Source organism: Neovison vison, chromosome 8, assembly GCF_020171115.1.
Source record: "Neovison vison isolate M4711 chromosome 8, ASM_NN_V1, whole genome shotgun sequence".
Lineage (NCBI taxonomy): Eukaryota > Metazoa > Chordata > Mammalia > Carnivora > Mustelidae > Neogale > Neogale vison.
The window spans coordinates 44,463,386-44,482,203 of NC_058098.1; the positions used below are offsets into that span (position 1 = coordinate 44,463,386).

The 18,818-nt window shown below is 40.5% G+C and overlaps 1 protein-coding gene across 1 annotated transcript in view; it reads left to right on the forward strand.

Moving 5' to 3' along the window:
- SLC24A3 (solute carrier family 24 member 3) overlaps positions 1–18,818 on the forward strand; it is a 500,344-nt gene that overhangs the window by 460,587 nt on the left and 20,939 nt on the right. The window contains exons 14-15 of the mRNA XM_044263528.1: positions 721–835; positions 1,970–2,082. Coding sequence (XP_044119463.1) covers positions 721–835; positions 1,970–2,082 — 228 coding nt within the window. The remainder of the gene's footprint in view (positions 1–720; positions 836–1,969; positions 2,083–18,818) is intronic.

Below are 18,818 nucleotides of genomic sequence, written 5' to 3' on the forward strand. Positions count from 1 at the left end.
AATGCTAGAGGGCCAGTGGAAACATGAGGTGCATCCTAGCACCTTGGACCTGTGACTGGAATAGATTTTCCCCACCTGCTCTAACGGGAAGAACAGCAGAGCCACAAGGCAGAGAACATGAAGGAAAGATGTGAAGAATTGGGGAGTAATCACCCCAGCTGTCATCGTCACTTTCCTTAACTAAGTCATAGTTTTGTCAACCAGAAAATAAGGTCAATGGACCAGGTGACCACTCAAGGTCTGAAGCTAAAACAGGGATTCAAGAACTGGCATTGGTTGTGAGGTTCTGGCTCAAAAGAGCCTCTGCCCCAAAGCCATTTTAGGAAACACAACCATCCAGAATGCATTGCCTATTTATGACTCCACTTTTCCATTCTGGGGTATCCTAGGACCATCCTGAGTTCAAATATTCTGTCCCCAAGTCACCTTTTCCAGGAAACTTTCTCTCAAGCCTCCTGCCTCACCTGAAAGAAAGATGTATACAATACTAATCTTTGGTTGGGAAACATGGGCTCCATAATTGTATCTCAGTTCCCAGACCTGCAATCCTGGTCTGCTCTGCACGATGTTCTTTGCCGTCTACATTGACAACGAGAGCAGACATTGCCCCCTGAGGAGACTGCCCAGATTGCAGCCTTTGGTGCTTCTTGGGCAGAGGATCCACTAGTGCATCAGGTTGACATCAGCCCCCAACTTACCACCTCTTCCTGCTTCTTCCAGGTGACGATCATTGGATACACGCTGGGAATTCCTGATGTCATCATGGGGATCACTTTCCTGGCAGCTGGAACCAGTGTGCCCGATTGCATGGCTAGCCTCATTGTGGCCAGACAAGGTGGGACCTCCATTTAGATGGGGATAGGGGTGGGCGAGGGAGGAAGACCTATGGGTGGGGGGTAGCTTTGGGGGATCCACATGACAATTACCCAGATGATGGTTGACTTCAGTGCTGTATTAGTCGAAAAGGTCACTGGCATCAAAAGAACAGGTTAACAAGCCCGAAGATCTATCCTTCAGAAAGGCAAAGACATTTTCTAGGTAGTACACAGAGGCCTTTCTAGAGGTTGTGTTACTGACCCCCTCTTGTATTAAAAATAGTAATAATGTAATGAGAGTTAACCTTTGCTGAGCGCCACACACCGAGCAAAGCTGTTTAGGTACGTTATCTTTAAACAACTCTGTGGGATAGGGAAGATCAGTCCCCCATTCTATGGATAGGGAAACCAAGGCTTAGAGAAGACAGAACCCATAGCCCAAGGTCTACCCAGCTACAGTACCCTGACAATGGTGGTTGTCATAGGTCAGTCCTCAGTGTATGGCACAGCCTCCCCTCCTTAAGTTCACAGATGGATGCTCCTTCCAGAGGCCATGCCCTTTGCTAGCACCCACTCTAGTGTGTATGCCTGATTTGTGCTGATTGAATTTGTTTTTGACAAATACAATGTATAGCTACGACACTTAGAGCAGTGTCCCCGAGAAGTCCTCATGAAATTCTACTGGTTACACTGTTTTTCTTAATAGTGCTCAGTTATTTAGAAAAAGAGTTGAAGTCAGTGTAGAGCAGTTGGGAGATGGTAGTAAAATATATGAGTTGATGAGCTCGTGAGAGGCTTAACAGAACTGTTAAGTTTATTCCTTTCTAGAAGGAAGTTTCAGAATTTGGGGAACTATATTTGGTTTTTGGAATTATTCACATTTTACCAGTGATCATATTTGAAGGTCAACAGTTCAGTAGTATGTGCATTTCATTCTAGTCTGTTCTGTTCCATTCTGTTCCTTTCTACTGAAGATACCTAGTCCATTGAAAATACAGGTGGTAGCCTGGGAGGGAACCACGTAGCAAATGAGCCAGCAGATCTGCCAGCTAAGTCTCTGGATGTCAGACCAAAAGTTTGACAGGGTCCCTTGGGGAGCCCCTGTACTATCCTGAGATCACCCCCCTCACTCTAGTGACCTCTTGTCCTTTCAGGCATGGGAGACATGGCAGTATCCAACTCTATCGGGAGCAACGTGTTTGATATCCTCATTGGCCTTGGTCTCCCATGGGCCCTGCAGACCCTGGCTGTGGATTATGGATCCTACGTAAGTGGGTTTCCCCTGTGAATTCCACTTAAATCTCGAGCTATGCAGACACTGTTTTCAGGGCAGAGGAGATGCGGAAATACTAATGTTGAGAGGCAAAGGAACTCTTGCTTATCGAAGTCCTTCTAAAATCAGGCTTGTGGGGGCATTCAGGACTTGAAAACGGGGTTGGCAGACTTCTTAAGGGAAGGACCAGATAGTAGTAACACTTCAGGCTTTGTGGGCCAGATGGTCTCTGTCACAACAACCCACCTCCGCAGCTGTAGCCTAAAAACAGCATATACGATGTGCAAATGAGTGAGCGTGGCTCTTTCAATGCAACCTTAAGTACAGAAACTAAAATTTGAATTCCATATAAATTTTACATGTCCTGATCTATGGTATGGGATTCTTTTTCATTTATTACAAAAATAGTTCTTAACTCATGGGCCACGCAAAAATAGGAGGCCAGCCGGATTGGTCCTATGGGCCATCTTCTGTCAGCCCCTGTCTAGTGTGTGTGCTTTGTGGACAAAATCATTTCATTCATGGAGGAACGTACAAGATGCACCCCCTGCAACGGGTCTGGTGAGGGTCAGCCCCCACAGAGATAGCCTCCATTGCTGTTTCTTAAGGCTAAGTTGATTGTGACTTCAAGTGGATTTGCAGATGAGTGACATGGAGGGTCCGGCTTTCTTTCCCAATTTGTTAAAATGTTCCCCCCACCCCCCACTAATGGCAGCTCTGTCCCAGATACTCACTACCCAAGGACTGAAAAAGAAACTGCAATTGGAGGTTTTTGCCTAGACACGGGAAAAAAAGAGTAATGTGCCTCCAGAATTTTTACACTCAACCCAGGGCCAGTGCTTCTCCAGATGTGCTGCTAAGCACTACATTAGTCTATCTGCACAATTTGTTGTTAAGCAATGGTATACCCTGTAGGAAATACTGTGGCTCATTTTATCAGATGACAATTGTCTTCCAAGTTGCTTGACAAATGAATAGCTATTTCAACCAGGGAAGGGGTGTTGCAATGAAACTGAAATCCATGCAGACAGTGTTTTTGGTTCATCTGAAGTTACCTGATGGCTGAGAAATTTCACCAGAGGGTAAAGATAAGCACAAGGGGATGGAAAGAAGCAGAACGTGTTCTAAGGAATGAAGATCTCTGCTCTGTTGTCAGTGAAATTGGGTAATGACATGGTGAGAGAGGCTACATTCCCTTGGGGGGATGCTGGTAGCTTTCAGAAGGTAACTGTGACAAGAAATCTGAATAACTAGACAGAACCAGCCAGGGGGATTGGGCAGCAGTGTGCAACATTCTAGGCAGAAGGAACATCCAGTGCAAAGGCCCTGAGGCAGAGATGCACTTGGCATGAAGCAAGTCCAGTGTAAGTGGAACAAAGTGACCATAGGGGAGGTTTGAGAGGCAGTTGGGAGTCTAGGCAGGGTCAGGTCATGTGGGTGCTCATCAGACAATTGAAAAAATAATGACATTCAAACTTACATGACAATATGGATTTAGAAAATGATGTTTTTGATGACTTTTATGAGCGATTCAGCAGCACGAGTTTTAATCCTGGGCCCTAAGGTATAAGGATCTCTCAGCCTTGGCTAAATTAGTAATATAAACAGATATCCATCAGGAAGGCCAGTTCTTCAATAACCCTCAACAGTTCACCCTAAATATCATACCTCCCAGACTACTTGCCATCTCAGACATTTCATAGAGCCAAGCCAGTGCCCTCGGAGTCCTTGTCCCTGAAGGTACCCTGTTTCAGAGGCAGATGACTCTGTCTCAAATGCACACATCCCATCACTCTTCCCATTGGAAATGATGTCCCTTCTTCCAGGTGTGTCTCATGCAGAATTCCTCTCTGGACCCTCCCCAGCATCACCACCAAATGGGACCTCTCTCCATAGCCTTTGTTTCTATCTCACCATGGCTGTTATCCTAAATCTTGAACTTGCTTCATCTTCTTCTTTTTTTTTTTTTTAGATTTTATTTATTAATTTGACACACAGAGAGAGAGATTACAAGTAGGCAGAGAGAGAGGGGAAAACAGGCCCTGTGCTGAGCAGAGCCCAATGCAGGGCTCAATCCCAAGACCCTGAAGCCATGACCTGAGCCAAAGGCAGAGGCTTCACCCACTGAGCCACCCAGGTGCCCCGCTTCATCTTCTTAAGTGACATATAAAAGAGACACTGAAGAAATGCCCTCCAGGTTGGCCACTGAAAGGACATCATTAGGTGGTCACAGAATTCCAGATAATCTTCTGAAGATGTTATGAGTGGTGTTGTCAGTCAGGCCCTTATGAAGGGGTTCATATCAACCAGATTCACAGGAGTTTGATGTTTATGCTAGAATGTCAACAGGTGGCAGTAAGATATTCAAGTGTCAGATAGAAAACATACTTATTCTGGACAGTTTTGTGCTCTGTTTTCCAAGAGAAAGATCTCATGTGAGAGGTATTTTGTTTCTCAATTGGGGGGGTGGTAGAGGGAGTGGGAGGCTCTTTTTTTCAATTACAGTGTAGTTGATGCAAAATGTTAGTTTCAGGGGTATAGCATAGTGATTCCACAAGTCTCTATGTTGTGTTGTGCTCACCACAATTATACCTGCCATCTATGACCATACAACACTATTATAATACCATTGACTATACTCCCTATGTTGTACCTTCTGTAGCCATGGCTTCTTCATTCCACAACTGCAGCCTGTACCTCTATAGATGGGAGGTATTTGGGGAGCTCCATGACCACCCTCAAGTTCATTGACTCACCAGGAGTATTCACAGGACTCAGCAGCAGGTCTTAGTCATGGCTAAGGTTTATTATAGCAAGGGATATGGAATAAAAGCAGAGCAGTGGAAAAATGAAATGCATCAGGAAAAATCAAGAGAGGTTAGATGTGGGCTTCCAACTACTGTCCCTCCCAGTCAGATAAGATGTGCTTTCTCTCTAGCAGCAAACTATAGGGCCATGTGTGAACTATATTCATGGAAGTCCACTGGTGTCTGAGGCTTTTATGGAGGGCTGATCAGGCGGGTACATTCCTGCTCAATGAACATCCATGATAGTAGAACTCAGAATCCCAACCCAGACACCAGATAAACATCATAAAGCTTGCTGACCAATCCTGACAAGCTGTAGAGCAAACCCCATTGCTTTTGGAGGACAAAACAACATCATCTGTCAATTACATAAAGAACATTCCAAGGACCACATTCTTGGAGATTGGCTGAAGGTCAGTCATGGGTTCTAGGCTCCTCTAGAGGCTCACAAAGATTAAGTCACCAGACCTCCTGCATTAACATATTCTGTGTAGAAGATCAAATTAGAATGTATATGTTAGAATAAGTATCACTGCTTCTATGTCACAAACAACCCCCAAAATTTCACTGGGGTAGCCCAACAAGGGTTTATTTCTTGCCCCAGGTTCATTGCAGATATTTCCACTCTGGCAGCTTCCATGGTTCTCCAAACAGAAACTTAAGGATTGGGGCTTATTTCATCCTGTGGTTCTATCCTCTTGGAGTCCTTCCCCAATAGACAAAGAAAGTAGAGAAATTAAGGGCATGGAAGATTATGTAGATCTTTTTCTAACAAGGACAGAAAGTGGTGGGTGCCCTGCCTGTTCCCGCCCATTGTCCAGATGAGCAAACATTTCCATTAAGATGCAAGAAGGATCCAGAACACTTGTTTAGCTGTGCATCCAGGAAGGAGAGTAGATGTGGGTGTTAGTGGACACTAACAACTTCTAAAGTCTAGGGTGTCAGGTTGAGAGTTGGAGCCACCAAGAGGGTTTGCTGGACAACTCTTACTGGAGCCATTAAATTGCTATTTTCTGAGGCATCAATCCATGGTCATAGGGCTTTTTTCCCCTCCACAACAACCATCCTGGGGTACATTGACCAATCCTGCCTTCTTGGGTTTCGTTTTCTGGGTCATATGTAGACCCTCCCTCTCCCAGTTAATACACCTTTCTTGTACTTAAGTTGAAAACAATACTATCGATTATATTGAATCTTTCTCATTAAAGTCACTTCTTCCTTAAAATACAAGTTCACCTTGATTCTGTTTTGCCATTCCTCACATAATCTCTTGGGTTTTTCTACAGTCAAGTCATCTTTTTTTAATTAATTTTTTATTAACATATAATGTATTATTTGCCCCAGGGGTGCAGGTCTGTGAATCATCAGGCTTACACACCGCACTCACCATAGCACATACCCTCCCCAATGTCCATAACCCAACCACCCTCTCCATACCCCTCCTCCCCCCAGCAACCCTCAGTATGTTTTGTGAGATTAAGAGTCTCTTATGGTTTGTCTCCCACCCAATCCCATCTTGTTTCATTTTTTCCTTCCCTACCCCCCAAAACTACACATCGCCTCTCAAATTCCTCATATCAGAGAGATCATATGATAATTGTCTTTCTCTAATTGACTTACTTCACTCAGCATAATACCCTCTAGTTCCATCCACATCATCTCATATGGCAAGATTTCATTTTTGATGGCTACATAGTATTCCATTATATATATATACACCACATCTATTTTATCCATTCACCTGTTAATGGACATCTAGGTTTTTTCCATAGTTTGGCTATTGTGGACATTGCTGCTATAAACATTCAGGCGCACATGCTCCTTCAGATCACTACATTTGTATCTTTAGGGTAAATACCCAGTAGTGTGATTGCTAGGTCATAGTCTAGCTCTATTTTCAACTTTTTGAGGAATCTCCATGCTGTTTTCCAGAGTGGCTGCACCAGCTTGCATTCCCACCAGTAGTGTAGGAGGAACTTGACTTTGTTATTCCTTTTTTCTGGTTATAAAAATAGCTCATGGTCTTTACAGAAAATTAGAGAAACTCTAATTAGAGAACACTTGAACACTTGATCAGTGCATGCCCAATAGAACTTTCTTTAATGATGGAAATATTCTATATTGTACTGTCAAATATAGTAGCTACTAGCTCCTTGAGACTTTTCAAGAACTTGAAATATGGTTGGTTCAAGTGAAGACCCGGACTTTTAATTTTAATTTCATTTTAATTAATTTTAATTTATATAGCCACATGTGGCTCATGGCTGTCCATGCAATTCTGCAGGTTCAGAGGATGCAATAAAAATCATGCACCGTTCAGTCCTAAAAATCAGTTGCTAATATTTTAGCACATTTTTCTTTCCTCTTTGATTCACATAGCTGAGACTTAATTGTACAATCGCTTTTTTACTCCTTATCGTAGCAAACACATTCTCCTTAAAATCTTATAGAGACATCATCTTTAAAGGCAACCTCATATTCTAGTTACACCAAAATTTACTTAACCATGCTTCTGCCTTTAGACACATATTGCTTCAAGATTTTCGGGATTATAAATAATGATGTGACATACATCTTTGTATATCGATCTTACAGATTTTGGAGATCTATAAAAATTCTAATTAAAACTGTATTTGTATTTGAGGTTATTTTCCCAAAGCTGGAGTTGTTACATAGACTATGAACGCTGTGACACTCTTTGCACATCCCTAATTATTTTTCCAAATGACAGTATTCTTTACATTTTGATTTGTCTTTATTTCATTTCCAAGATTTGGAGGAAGCTTCATGGCACCCTCTTATTCTCTCTCTCTCTCTCTCTCTCTTTTTTTTTTTTTAACATGGGCTGACCATTTTTTTAACAACATTCTGACCATTAAGGTGAGCTTCCTCGTGACACATAGTATGGGGCGTGTATGTACTTGAGCCATGGAAAAAAGTGTCAAATATAATGGGAATAGCCCAACCTCAATTCCTTTGGAAGTATCGCTAGTGACCCTCTGTCATTTAATCATACTCAGTCTTGGTTGTCTCCCTGCCTCCACAGGCTGCTCCATGCAATGTTCCATCTCTCATTTCATGGTCTACATTTAGATCCCATCTTCACTGGCACCCCAGACTCTGCCTAGCCTCTGTGCCTCTTAACCCAGTACAGAGCCATGAGTGTGGATCTGTTGAGTACCCCCAGCAAATCCACCTGGTGTGTTCCTCTGTTTCGTTTCCTCACTTATCTCTTATCAAAGTTATGAAAAAGTAAAATTCAGACTTGTGTGAATTTTAACTACTTTTTGTTGCCTCTGGTGAAGACTAGAGAGTAGTGGCTAAAAAGCAGGCAGCAAAAAAGATGAAAAGAAACCGTGCTCCAAATATCCTGGAAAATTGATCCATGAATAATAGACTTTTACCACATTGACTCTCTCCAGCAGCAGAGAATGCACAAACAGGAGCGGGGGATGAACATCACTCTGGTGTTTATAAGATCCATTCAACCATTGTGTTTATTTTTTCTATATTGTGGTTACAATGTACAACCATATAAGGTGAAATCAAAACCTTTCCAAACAAACAACAACAACTTATTCTAGAAGCAAACTGATTCCTGCCCCTAGCTTTGAACTCCCCTTGACTGAATATGGGCATCAGACCTGAAATTCCAATTCAGCAAAGCACATTTTGTGCCGTAAATGAACCCCAGTGATCTGCCGTCCTTTCCCGTCCTTCTGACATTCTCCCAGCACTCTTCAGAGAGCAGGAAATTAAGCATAATTCTCATTCAGTAACACCCACAGCCATGAAAACATATGCTTTTCAGGTTCCAAACTTTAGTGACAGGGTGACATCATGAAGACAAAAATTCAGGCCCTGTTAGATGTTTAGCCCAAATTCATGTTTTCCGTCTGTAGATGACATAATTGGTTCGCTCTGGTCATTCTTTTGGGATTGTGCAAGAAGCACATCTAATCCTGTGGTGAAGATGGCCCTGAACTGAAATGGAGGGGGAAATACAGGAGAAGAACAGGAGAGATCAACAGCCATTGCACACAGGAGGGTGCTCCTGATGGAACTTTTGGTCAGAAGACAGGAGAAAGACACATCCATGTTGCATTTTCATCCAAATACTATTTCTGTTCTCAGTCAGAGAGATCTTCATTTTATTCCCAGGATATAAGCATCCAATGTAGGCCTCACTTTTGAGAGCAGAAAATCAATAACATTCTCTATAAACAGTTCATGAACCCCAGGGAAATCAAGATTTTTTATACATGGTGTGAGGTAGGGGTCCAGTTTCATTGTTTTGAATGTGGACGTGTTTGTTTTAGCACCATGTGTTGAAAGGAGATTTCATTTTGAACTTTCAAAATTCAAACAAAAATATTTGTTAACTTATTTTTCTTTTATTTATTTTTACAAAATTTGAGTATAGTTGGCACATAATATTACATTAGTTTCAGGTGTACAACCTAGTGTTTTGACAAGTTAATACACTACGCTTTGTTCACCACAAGTATAGCTACTGTCTATTCTACCTCACTATTACAATGTAATTGACTGTATTCCTTATACTCTTTTACTCCCATGGCTTACTCATTCCATAACTGGAGGCCTTCACCCATTTTTCCCAACACCCCACCTCCCTCCCCTCTGGCAACCATCAGTTTATGCTTTGTACTTATAAGTCTAATTCTGTTCTTTGTTTATTCATATTTTTAGATTCCACTTATGAGTGGAATCATAATAGTATTTGTCTTTCTCAGCCTGATTTATTTCACTTAGCCTAATAGCCTCTAGGTCCATCCATGGACTCATGTCTCAAATGTCATGATCTCATCCTTTTTTATGGCAGTGTGATATTACAGTATAAATACTTAAGTGTGTATGTATATATATGTGTATGTGCATATGTATATATGTACACACACACACATTACATCTTCCTTATCAATTTATCTATTGATGGATGCTTATGTTCCATGTCTTGACTATTGTAAATAATGTGCAATAATCATAAGGGTGCATTTGTCTTCTTGAGTTAATGTTTTTGTTCTCTCTTTGTAAATATCCAGTAGTGAAATGACTGGATCATATGGTATTTCTACTTTTAACTTTTTAAGGAACCTCCATATTGTTTTCCATAGTGACTGCACCAATTTACATTCTCACCAACAATGCACAAGGGTTACTTTTTCTCCATATCCTTGCAAATACTTGTTATTTCTTGTCTTTTTGATTTTAGCAATTCTGACAGAGGTGAGGTGATATCTCATTATGGTTTTGATTTGCATTTCCCTGATAATGTGACAATAAGCATCTTTTCATGTATCTTTTGGCTATCTGTAATCTTCTTTGGAAAGATGTCTGCTTATTTTTCAATAATATTCATGACTTAGGAAATATTAGGAAGCCCATGATTGTATTTAGTTAAAGCTAGGTACTCTAGAACCCTGTATTTTATAAGTAGTATAATCGTAACTATCAGGAAAAGTTTTGAGCCTAACTGAGACAGAACGTAAAGTTGAATGGTCAAGAAGGAGGGGATAACAGCCAGGTGAGCTGAATTACGGAAGGACAGAGTAACAAAAGCATCCTCAGAACCTAGTGGCATTCTTTAAGATGCTACTTTTTTCTTATTTTACTCAGATAGCTTGATCTTTTTGGTTGAAAGGGCATTCAACAAAAAGGAAAAGGATACCTCAGGTCCTTACCACATGCCTAGCTCTCTAGCCCTTCCACATGCTGTCCAAATACAGCATCACACTGCACATCTATAAACTCTTCCCCACGTCTCTGTTGATCCATTCCCTTCCTACCTTGTCTGGTAGTTATGCACCCACATCATCTACCTGCTACTAGAATCTGAATGTAGGACCACATCCACTTCATGTTTGCCATTCACGTTGCACACTTTTCCATCTTACACATAGCAGGATATTTCACTTGTTTAAATAGAGAGTAGGGATGCCTGGGTGGCTCAGCATTAAGCGACTGCTTTGGGCTCAGGTCCTGATCCCAGAGTCCTAGGACTGAGCCCCATATCAGGCTTCCTGCTGAGCAGGGCAGGAAGCCTTCTTCTCCCTCTCCCACTCCCCCTGCTTGTGTTCCCTCTCTCGCTGTGTCTCTCTGTGTCGAATAAATAAATAAAATCTTAATAAAGAAAGAAAAGAAAGAAAGAGGAAAGAAAAGAAAGGAAGGAAGGAAGAAAGAAATACATTTTATTTCCTCAAAAGTGGAGGCAAGCAACTCCTTAGACATGGGTAGATCCTGAGAGCTTTGCCATATTTCAGCTCAGGTTAAAAATATATTATATATATACATATATAATATATATAATTAAATATAATTAGAATATATTTTATCATTATATATTTTATATAATTTATATATATAAAATATATATGTATATGTGTATATGTATACTATATATTATGTATTTTATATAATTATATTTTTATATATTTTATATAATTATAATTTATATATTTTATATAATTGTATATTTTATATATTTATATATTTTATATAATTATATAATTATAATATAATTATATATTTTTTATATTTTATATAATTATATAATTATATAAATATATTATATATTATAGTTATATAATTATATAAAATTATACATAATATAATATTAATATAAGTATATAATTATATATAATATAAATATATATAATTATATATCATTTAAGTTATAATTTAATTATAAGTTATATCATAATTTTATTATAATTATATAATTATATAAATATATTATATATATTATAGTTATATAATTATATAAAATTATATATAATTATATGTAATATAAATATATATAATTTTATATAATTATATAACTATAAATATATATATAAATATATAAATATATAATATATATTATATATATGCACAAGGGTTACTTTTAGATAGTATACTATCTATATTATATATATATATTTTATTTATATTATATATTTTATATATAAATATAAAAAAATATATTTTCCTTCCACTACTGGATATTTACAAAGAGAGAACAAAAACATTAACTCAAGAAGACAAATGCACCCTTATGATTATTGCACATTATTTACAATAGTCAAGACATGGAACATAAGCAACCATCAATAGATAAATTGATAAGGAAGATGTAATGTGTGTGCGTACATATATACATATGCACATACACATATATATACATACACACCTAAGTATTTATACTGCAATATTACCCTGCCATATATATATTATATTATATATTTTATTATATATAATGTATATATATAGTATATATATACTAATACTATATATAGTATACATATACACATATACATATATATTTTATATATGTACTATATATACTATAATGTATACTATATATTATACTATATATACTATATATAGTATATATATAATTATATATATTATAATTATACTATATATACTATAATGTATACTATATATACTATAATGTATACTATATATTATATATATACTAGTATATATAATATAATATATAATATATATAATTATATATATACACATTATATACTATAATATAGACTATATATTATACTATATATACTATATATACAGGTATACTATACTATATATATTATATACTATAATGTATACATTATATATATATTTTTTATGTTTTTATGTTCTGTCTCAGTTAGGCTCAAAACTTTACCTGATAGTTAAGATTATACTACTTATAAAATACAGGGTTCTAGAGTACCTAGCTTTAACTAAATATTTTACATATAAAATATATATATAATTATATATATAAAATATATATATAAATATATATATGTATTTTTTCCTGATGGTGCTTCTGAGTCAACAAGAAAAAGTTATGAAACATTTTCATCAAAAACCTGGCCTATAGAGAGATGGACTTTAATTTTCTGGGAGACTACTTGTACAGACTGACATCTTTGCCTCATAATGGTAGACTTGTAGACCAAAATAGTGGCCCAGGATTTGGCCCAACCACGCTGTGTCTTTTGGTTTTCCTGGAAGACAGGGGTCCAGAAAATATCCATCTGGAGTTAGATGATCCTGTCTTCCCCATCTTGGGTAGAAGACATGTGAAGAGAACAGAATGAAAAGAAAATATGACCTGAGAAGAGAGCAAAGGGGAAGAAAATAACAATAAGAATAGCTTAGAGTCACCTAAGCTTAGTCACCTAGATGGCTCAGTCAGTTCAGCATCCAACTCTTGTTTTCAGCCTAGTTCGTGATCTCAGTGGTCATGAAATCAAGCTCCATGCTCAGTGGGGAGTCTGCAGGAGGTTCTCTCCCTCTGCCCCTCCCCTCACTCATGCACGTGCTTGCCCTCTCTCTCTCTAATAAATAAATAAATCCTTTTTTTTAAGTCCTTTTTTTAAAAAAAGAACTTAACATACATTGAATACCTACTGTGTGCCAGGGACTGGCACATAGCCTCATCTAATTCTGACAACAGCTTAATAAGGCAAGGATTTTTTCTTCAACCAGCATTGTTGTTTGTGCAGCTGCTAAATATGCCAAGAACTTGGTGAGGTGCTGGAAACACAGAATGACAAGATAGAATAGACCCTCCCCCATAAAATATGCACCAGGGTGGGGAAGACAGTCCATGAGTGACAAGTGCATGAGTATGCTAACTTGATAGAGCAAAATCCTCATGAAGATAATAATGTAATAGGGTGGGTGGCATGCATCACTGTGAATTCATTGGATAGGGAGGTTGGATTCTGTGCTGAGAAGCAAATAGTAATATAGAGCTGGGTGTTTGCAAGGCAAGGGGAGCATTCTAGAAAGAGGGGGCTGCAAGTATCAAGGCACTGAGGCATGCTGTGTCTGAGAACAGAGAAGCCAGGCAATAGAAATGTATCATTAAAAAAAAAAAAAAAGGAAAAGAAATGTAGGGGTGAGGTTGGCAGGGTTCATGGGTTTCATTCTAAGTGCACTGCTGTCCCAAATCCTCTTGTGCAGATCAGGCACCCACAGCTCAGAGAGGTTGTCGCAGCCAGAAATAGGCAGAGAGAAGACAGTGGGACTTTATTTTTCCCCAGAAAACCAGACACTAAAGCAGGAGGGAGAAGACTATTACCAATCATAAATGGTGCCACAATGCCACCATGCACAGTTGAGGGCTCATGAGTGCAGGGGATGTCACTGGGGTGGGATTTTAGACTGGATCCATCCTTGAGTTTGCCTGAAGAGAGGGCAGGGTCTGCTTATAAAGCTAAAGCAAGCTCTGCAGCTTTCCATAAAGAAAGAAGAACCTGACAAACCATAAAAGACTCTTAATCATAGGAAACAAATGGAGGGTTGCTGGAGGGGAGGGAAGTGGGGGGATAGAGTAACTGGGTGATAGACATTAAGGAGGGCACATGATGTAATGAACACTGGGTATGATTTAAGATGATGATGAATCATTGGACTCTACCTCTGAAACCAATAATTCATTATATGTTAATTAATTGAATTTAAATTTTTTTTAAAAGGGAAGGAGACAACTCCTGACCCCCAGGTTCCCATCCTAGAAGTCCCACAGATATGGTGGCAGCGAAAATCCTTGCTGTCCTAGGCCATGGTGCATTATATTTCTACAGTGGGTTTCTGACTGAAGGTTGGAGGAAACATTCTGCATCCTTCCATGAGGATTACATGTTTATTCAGTCCCTGGGTCCCCACCTGGCTTTCACCAGGACCCCTTGGCCAGCCCCCAATTCCCAGACACATTTGAGGGGCATCTCCATGTAACCTCATGACACGGCACAGAACTCACCTGGAAAAATAGTTTCAGGTTCATGAAAAGGCAAACTTAAGGGTTTATTTGCCATGAGCATCTTGCCTTCCCTCTTAACCTCCAGCTTTTCCTGGGAGAGAGGCTTCATTTCTGGAAGGACACCCAGGGGCCTCCTTCCATGTAGCATCGCAGTAATCCATGACATCTCTGCATCTCTCACATCAGAAGCTGTTTAATAGACTCTCCTGCCCTCCCAACGGACTTGCTGACAATTCTGAAGCAATTTTTCCATCTCTACTAGATGGAACTTCCAAGTCATAATTACTCAATAATTACCATCAATACAGCTGTTTTGTGCATACTATTAGGTTCAGCCATTTGATAGGAATAAATGCAGTTTTACAGATTTTGACATTTCTTAGTACTTGTAGTTTGCTCAGAAGCCAGTTAGCTACCTAAGTGCCTGAATCATTTCTAAAAGTCAGAGTTTGGAAAATGAGCACTCCTTGTCCTGTTTTTGTGATGAATGTCTGTTTTATATGCTCTAACAGAATTAAGAAAGTCACCAGGCAGGCTCCAGGAAGCCAGGACAATACTCGGATCTCTGAGCTATGGCTTAGAAACGCAAAATGAATCCACAAAGTAATAGAGGGAGAAAGAGACTATTTTTTTTTTCTAAGCCAAGAGCCCATCTAACTCCAGAATCCACAAAGGTAAAAGGAAGAGGTGATCAGAAATATTCTTTTCCCATCCTTTCTGCCCAATTCATTCTTTTTCTGACACACATTAACTGAATGCTTACTGTGTGCTAAGCTGGTAATCCCCATTGGGGAAGCGTCAGTGAGCAGGCCAGACACTGTCCTATGCCCTGGGGCTGCAGCATCTGGAAGGAGACAGTTACACAAGCAATTCCAAAACAAAGTGTGATTCGTGCCTTCCTAAGGTTGGTTGTGTGGGAGTTGCACAGTATATGGCAGGGGCTGGGGACCTCCAATGTTTGTAAGGAAGTGATGCTTATTCTGAGAATTCAAGATTATCAGGAGCCAAGCAGGTAAAGAATGTGAGAGGAATAGTTTTTAGAAGAGGAATATCCAAAACAGCTTCACACACTGAAGGACCTGATGGTGACAGCTGGGATAGGGGGGGAGTGTGGTAAGTGGCAAACTGGAAGGATGAGTAGCCAGGATGAGTTCAGAGACAGAGAGGGACCATGTGCTAAAGGATAGGGGAGCTGGAGTCACGGCAGTGGGAAAATGAAGGCTATAAAGGAGGGAGTGGTGTGATTGCGTGTGTCTTTTAGAAAGAAGATTCTGACTACTTCATAGAGAAGAGGTCAGAGCCAGATCAGACTGATGACAGCAAGACCAGTTATGAGGCATTTGCAGGAGAGAGATAATATAGTGAACTAGACTAGGATAGTTGTATAAGTTAGCTATTCTACCATAATGCTGTGTAACAAACCATGTGCAAACTCAGCAGCCTGCATACATTATCATGTATTTCTCATTCATGCATCTGTGAGGTGACAGGTGTTTGGCCAATCTAGGTTTGGCTCCAAGGTTCAGATAAGGCTCTTCCTTGTGTCTCTCATCCTCTTTGTACCAGTGACTTCCTGAGACACATTCCTTGTAGGATCAATGCACAAAAGGTCGTGTCAATGATAGAAGTACCTTTCAAACCCATGTTTGTGTTAAATCCACTAATATCCCATTGGCTAAAGCAGATCACATGGCCAAGCCCAACTCCAAGAGGCAGAGAAATGCCTCTGTCCACCATGAGGCTGTGGAAAGGGGGTGGACACAGAACTCTAGTACAGGCGAGAGGAACCGAGACCAGTGACCTGCTCTTCCTCAGTTGTAGCAATACAGCAAGAGAACAATGAAAGACACCAGAAGAAACTGCAGAATAAAATTCAGCAGGACCTAGTGGTTGCTTTAGCATCAGCCCTAAATATCTGTTAATGGGGAGGTAAGTTGGGATAAGACAAGGGTCTGGTCATCCAAAGATTTTGTTGGCTGTTGTGAAAAGTTTGGGTTATATTCTAACTGCCATTGAAGATTCAAGCAAGGTAGAAGCATGATTCACTTTATGTTTTAAGATCATATTTGATGCTGTTTGGAAATGTATTATGAGAAGGCCAGGAAGAGGAAAAGAAGTTAGGGAGGTAACAAAAAGATCCTGGTGACATGGGCTAAGGTAGTATGAGTATAAAAAGGGAGGAAAAGGGGGCACCTGGGTGGCTCAGTGGGTTAAAGCCTCTGCCTTCAGCTTAGGTCATGATCCCAGGGTCCTGGGATCGAGCCTTGCATTGGGCTCCCTGCTCAGCAGCGAGCCTGCTTTCTCCTCTCTCTCTGCCTGCCTCTCTGCCTACTTGTGATCTCTCTCTCTGTGTGTCAAATAAATAAATAAAATCTTTTTTTTAAAAAGGGAGAAAAAGATTTTCAAAAGAAATGACAAGATTTTCTGATGGCTGTTTGGAGGGGATGAGAAAAAGAAAAATTGAAGGTCACTTCTGTGTCCTTCATGGAGATGGGAAGACAGGTGGTGGGGTGGGGAACATATTTAGGAAATATCAAAGGGTCCCTTTAGGACAGATTAAGTTTGATATGTGTGAGGGTCATCCAAGTGGAGATAGCAGGTAGACAGCGAGATAAATGTGCCTGACTTTAGAGGTGAGGTCTCAGCTGCAGGCATAAACTTGGGAGTCAGTAGCTTTAAATGGTTTTCAAAGCATAAAGATCATAAAGGAAGTAAATGTAGCTAGAAAAGAGAGCCCAGAACTATATCCTGATGTTGGGTCAGGAAAAATAAAAACATCCAGGGAAGGGGCGCCTGGGTGGCTCAGTGGGTTAAGCCGCTGCCTTCGGCTCAGGTCATGATCTCGGGGTCCTGGGATGGAGTCCCGCATCGGGCTCTCTGCTCAGCAGGGAGCCTGCTTCCCTCTCTCTCTCTCTGCCTGCCTCTCCACCTACTTGTGATTTCTCTCTGTCAAATAAATACATAAAATCTTTAAAAAAAAACATCCAGGGAAGAAGACTGAGGAGCAGTCAGCCGGAAATGGCGGTTATGGATCCAGGAGAATGTTTCAAGGGTGGAGTGGCCAAGTACATCAAGGTTTTCCCTGAAGAGTTCTTCTAAGACCAACCGTCAGCCAACCACCCCCTCCTCCAAGAAGGCTGCTCCCACCAAATTTACTGCCTCCAGAATCACATGGGACTGTCCTCTCTGGCATGCAGAAATTGAATCTCTCTCAACGAATGCTTCCCGGCACCCAGGAGCGGGCCCATGTGGAATAAGTCCATGGGCCAGTTCTTAAGTGCCTTTCACATCATTCCTTCTCGTCTTTTGTAGTAAGCATTCCCACATCATTCCAACACCTGGCACTGTTCCAGCTGCTAGGACCGTTTTCCTTTGTTCTGAAAATCCCTTCCCAAACCCTCAGAGGACAGTGAGGCACTGGAGCCAGCTCTTAAAGTCTCTGGAGAAGAGACTGAATGGCTTTTTGTAACCCCGCCTTCAGCGAGGCCATATTGGTGGTTTATACCCAGCCAGAGCAGACGGTTCCCACTATGCAAAGCCACAAAATGCCAGAATGCCACTAATAGGGCCAGTGTACGAAACTGTTCCCACAGCATCTGGATAGCGAATTTGGGGATAGTTTGCAGACATCCTACTGAATGGTTCTTCTTGATGTTGTCCTAGCAGAGTTCCTGGGAGCTACAGTGATGCTACACAATCCCATGAACACAAGCTTTGCGTTAGATTTCAGGCACTGTGTCAGGAAAATTAGGTGATATTTGGGGGAAGGCAGTGTCTTTACAGGTCCCCTATGGATGGGCTTACCTGAGTTGCCAAAGGCCTGAAGCCTATTCATTTCACTATCCGAGGTTAGAGTCCCCCAGAAACTATTTAGTCCTGAGACAAAGGTTTGAGTGATGTGGGTGCTGGGGAGGAGTGGGAAACTCCAGTGGGGGATGAGAAGGGGAATGGGCAGGGAAGGCAGCCAACCAAAGTCATAGTGACCGGAGCGGAGTCCCTGAGGGTGAGACTCTAGCAAATGGTATGCACACCCATCCTAGAATGACCCCATCTGAGGGGCAGGGGAGCTGTGTGTTTATGCACTCACCCTGAGAGTCACTGATACAGCACAGTTTGGCACTTCCAGAGTTTGGAGAAAAAGCCCTTCAGGCACAGAC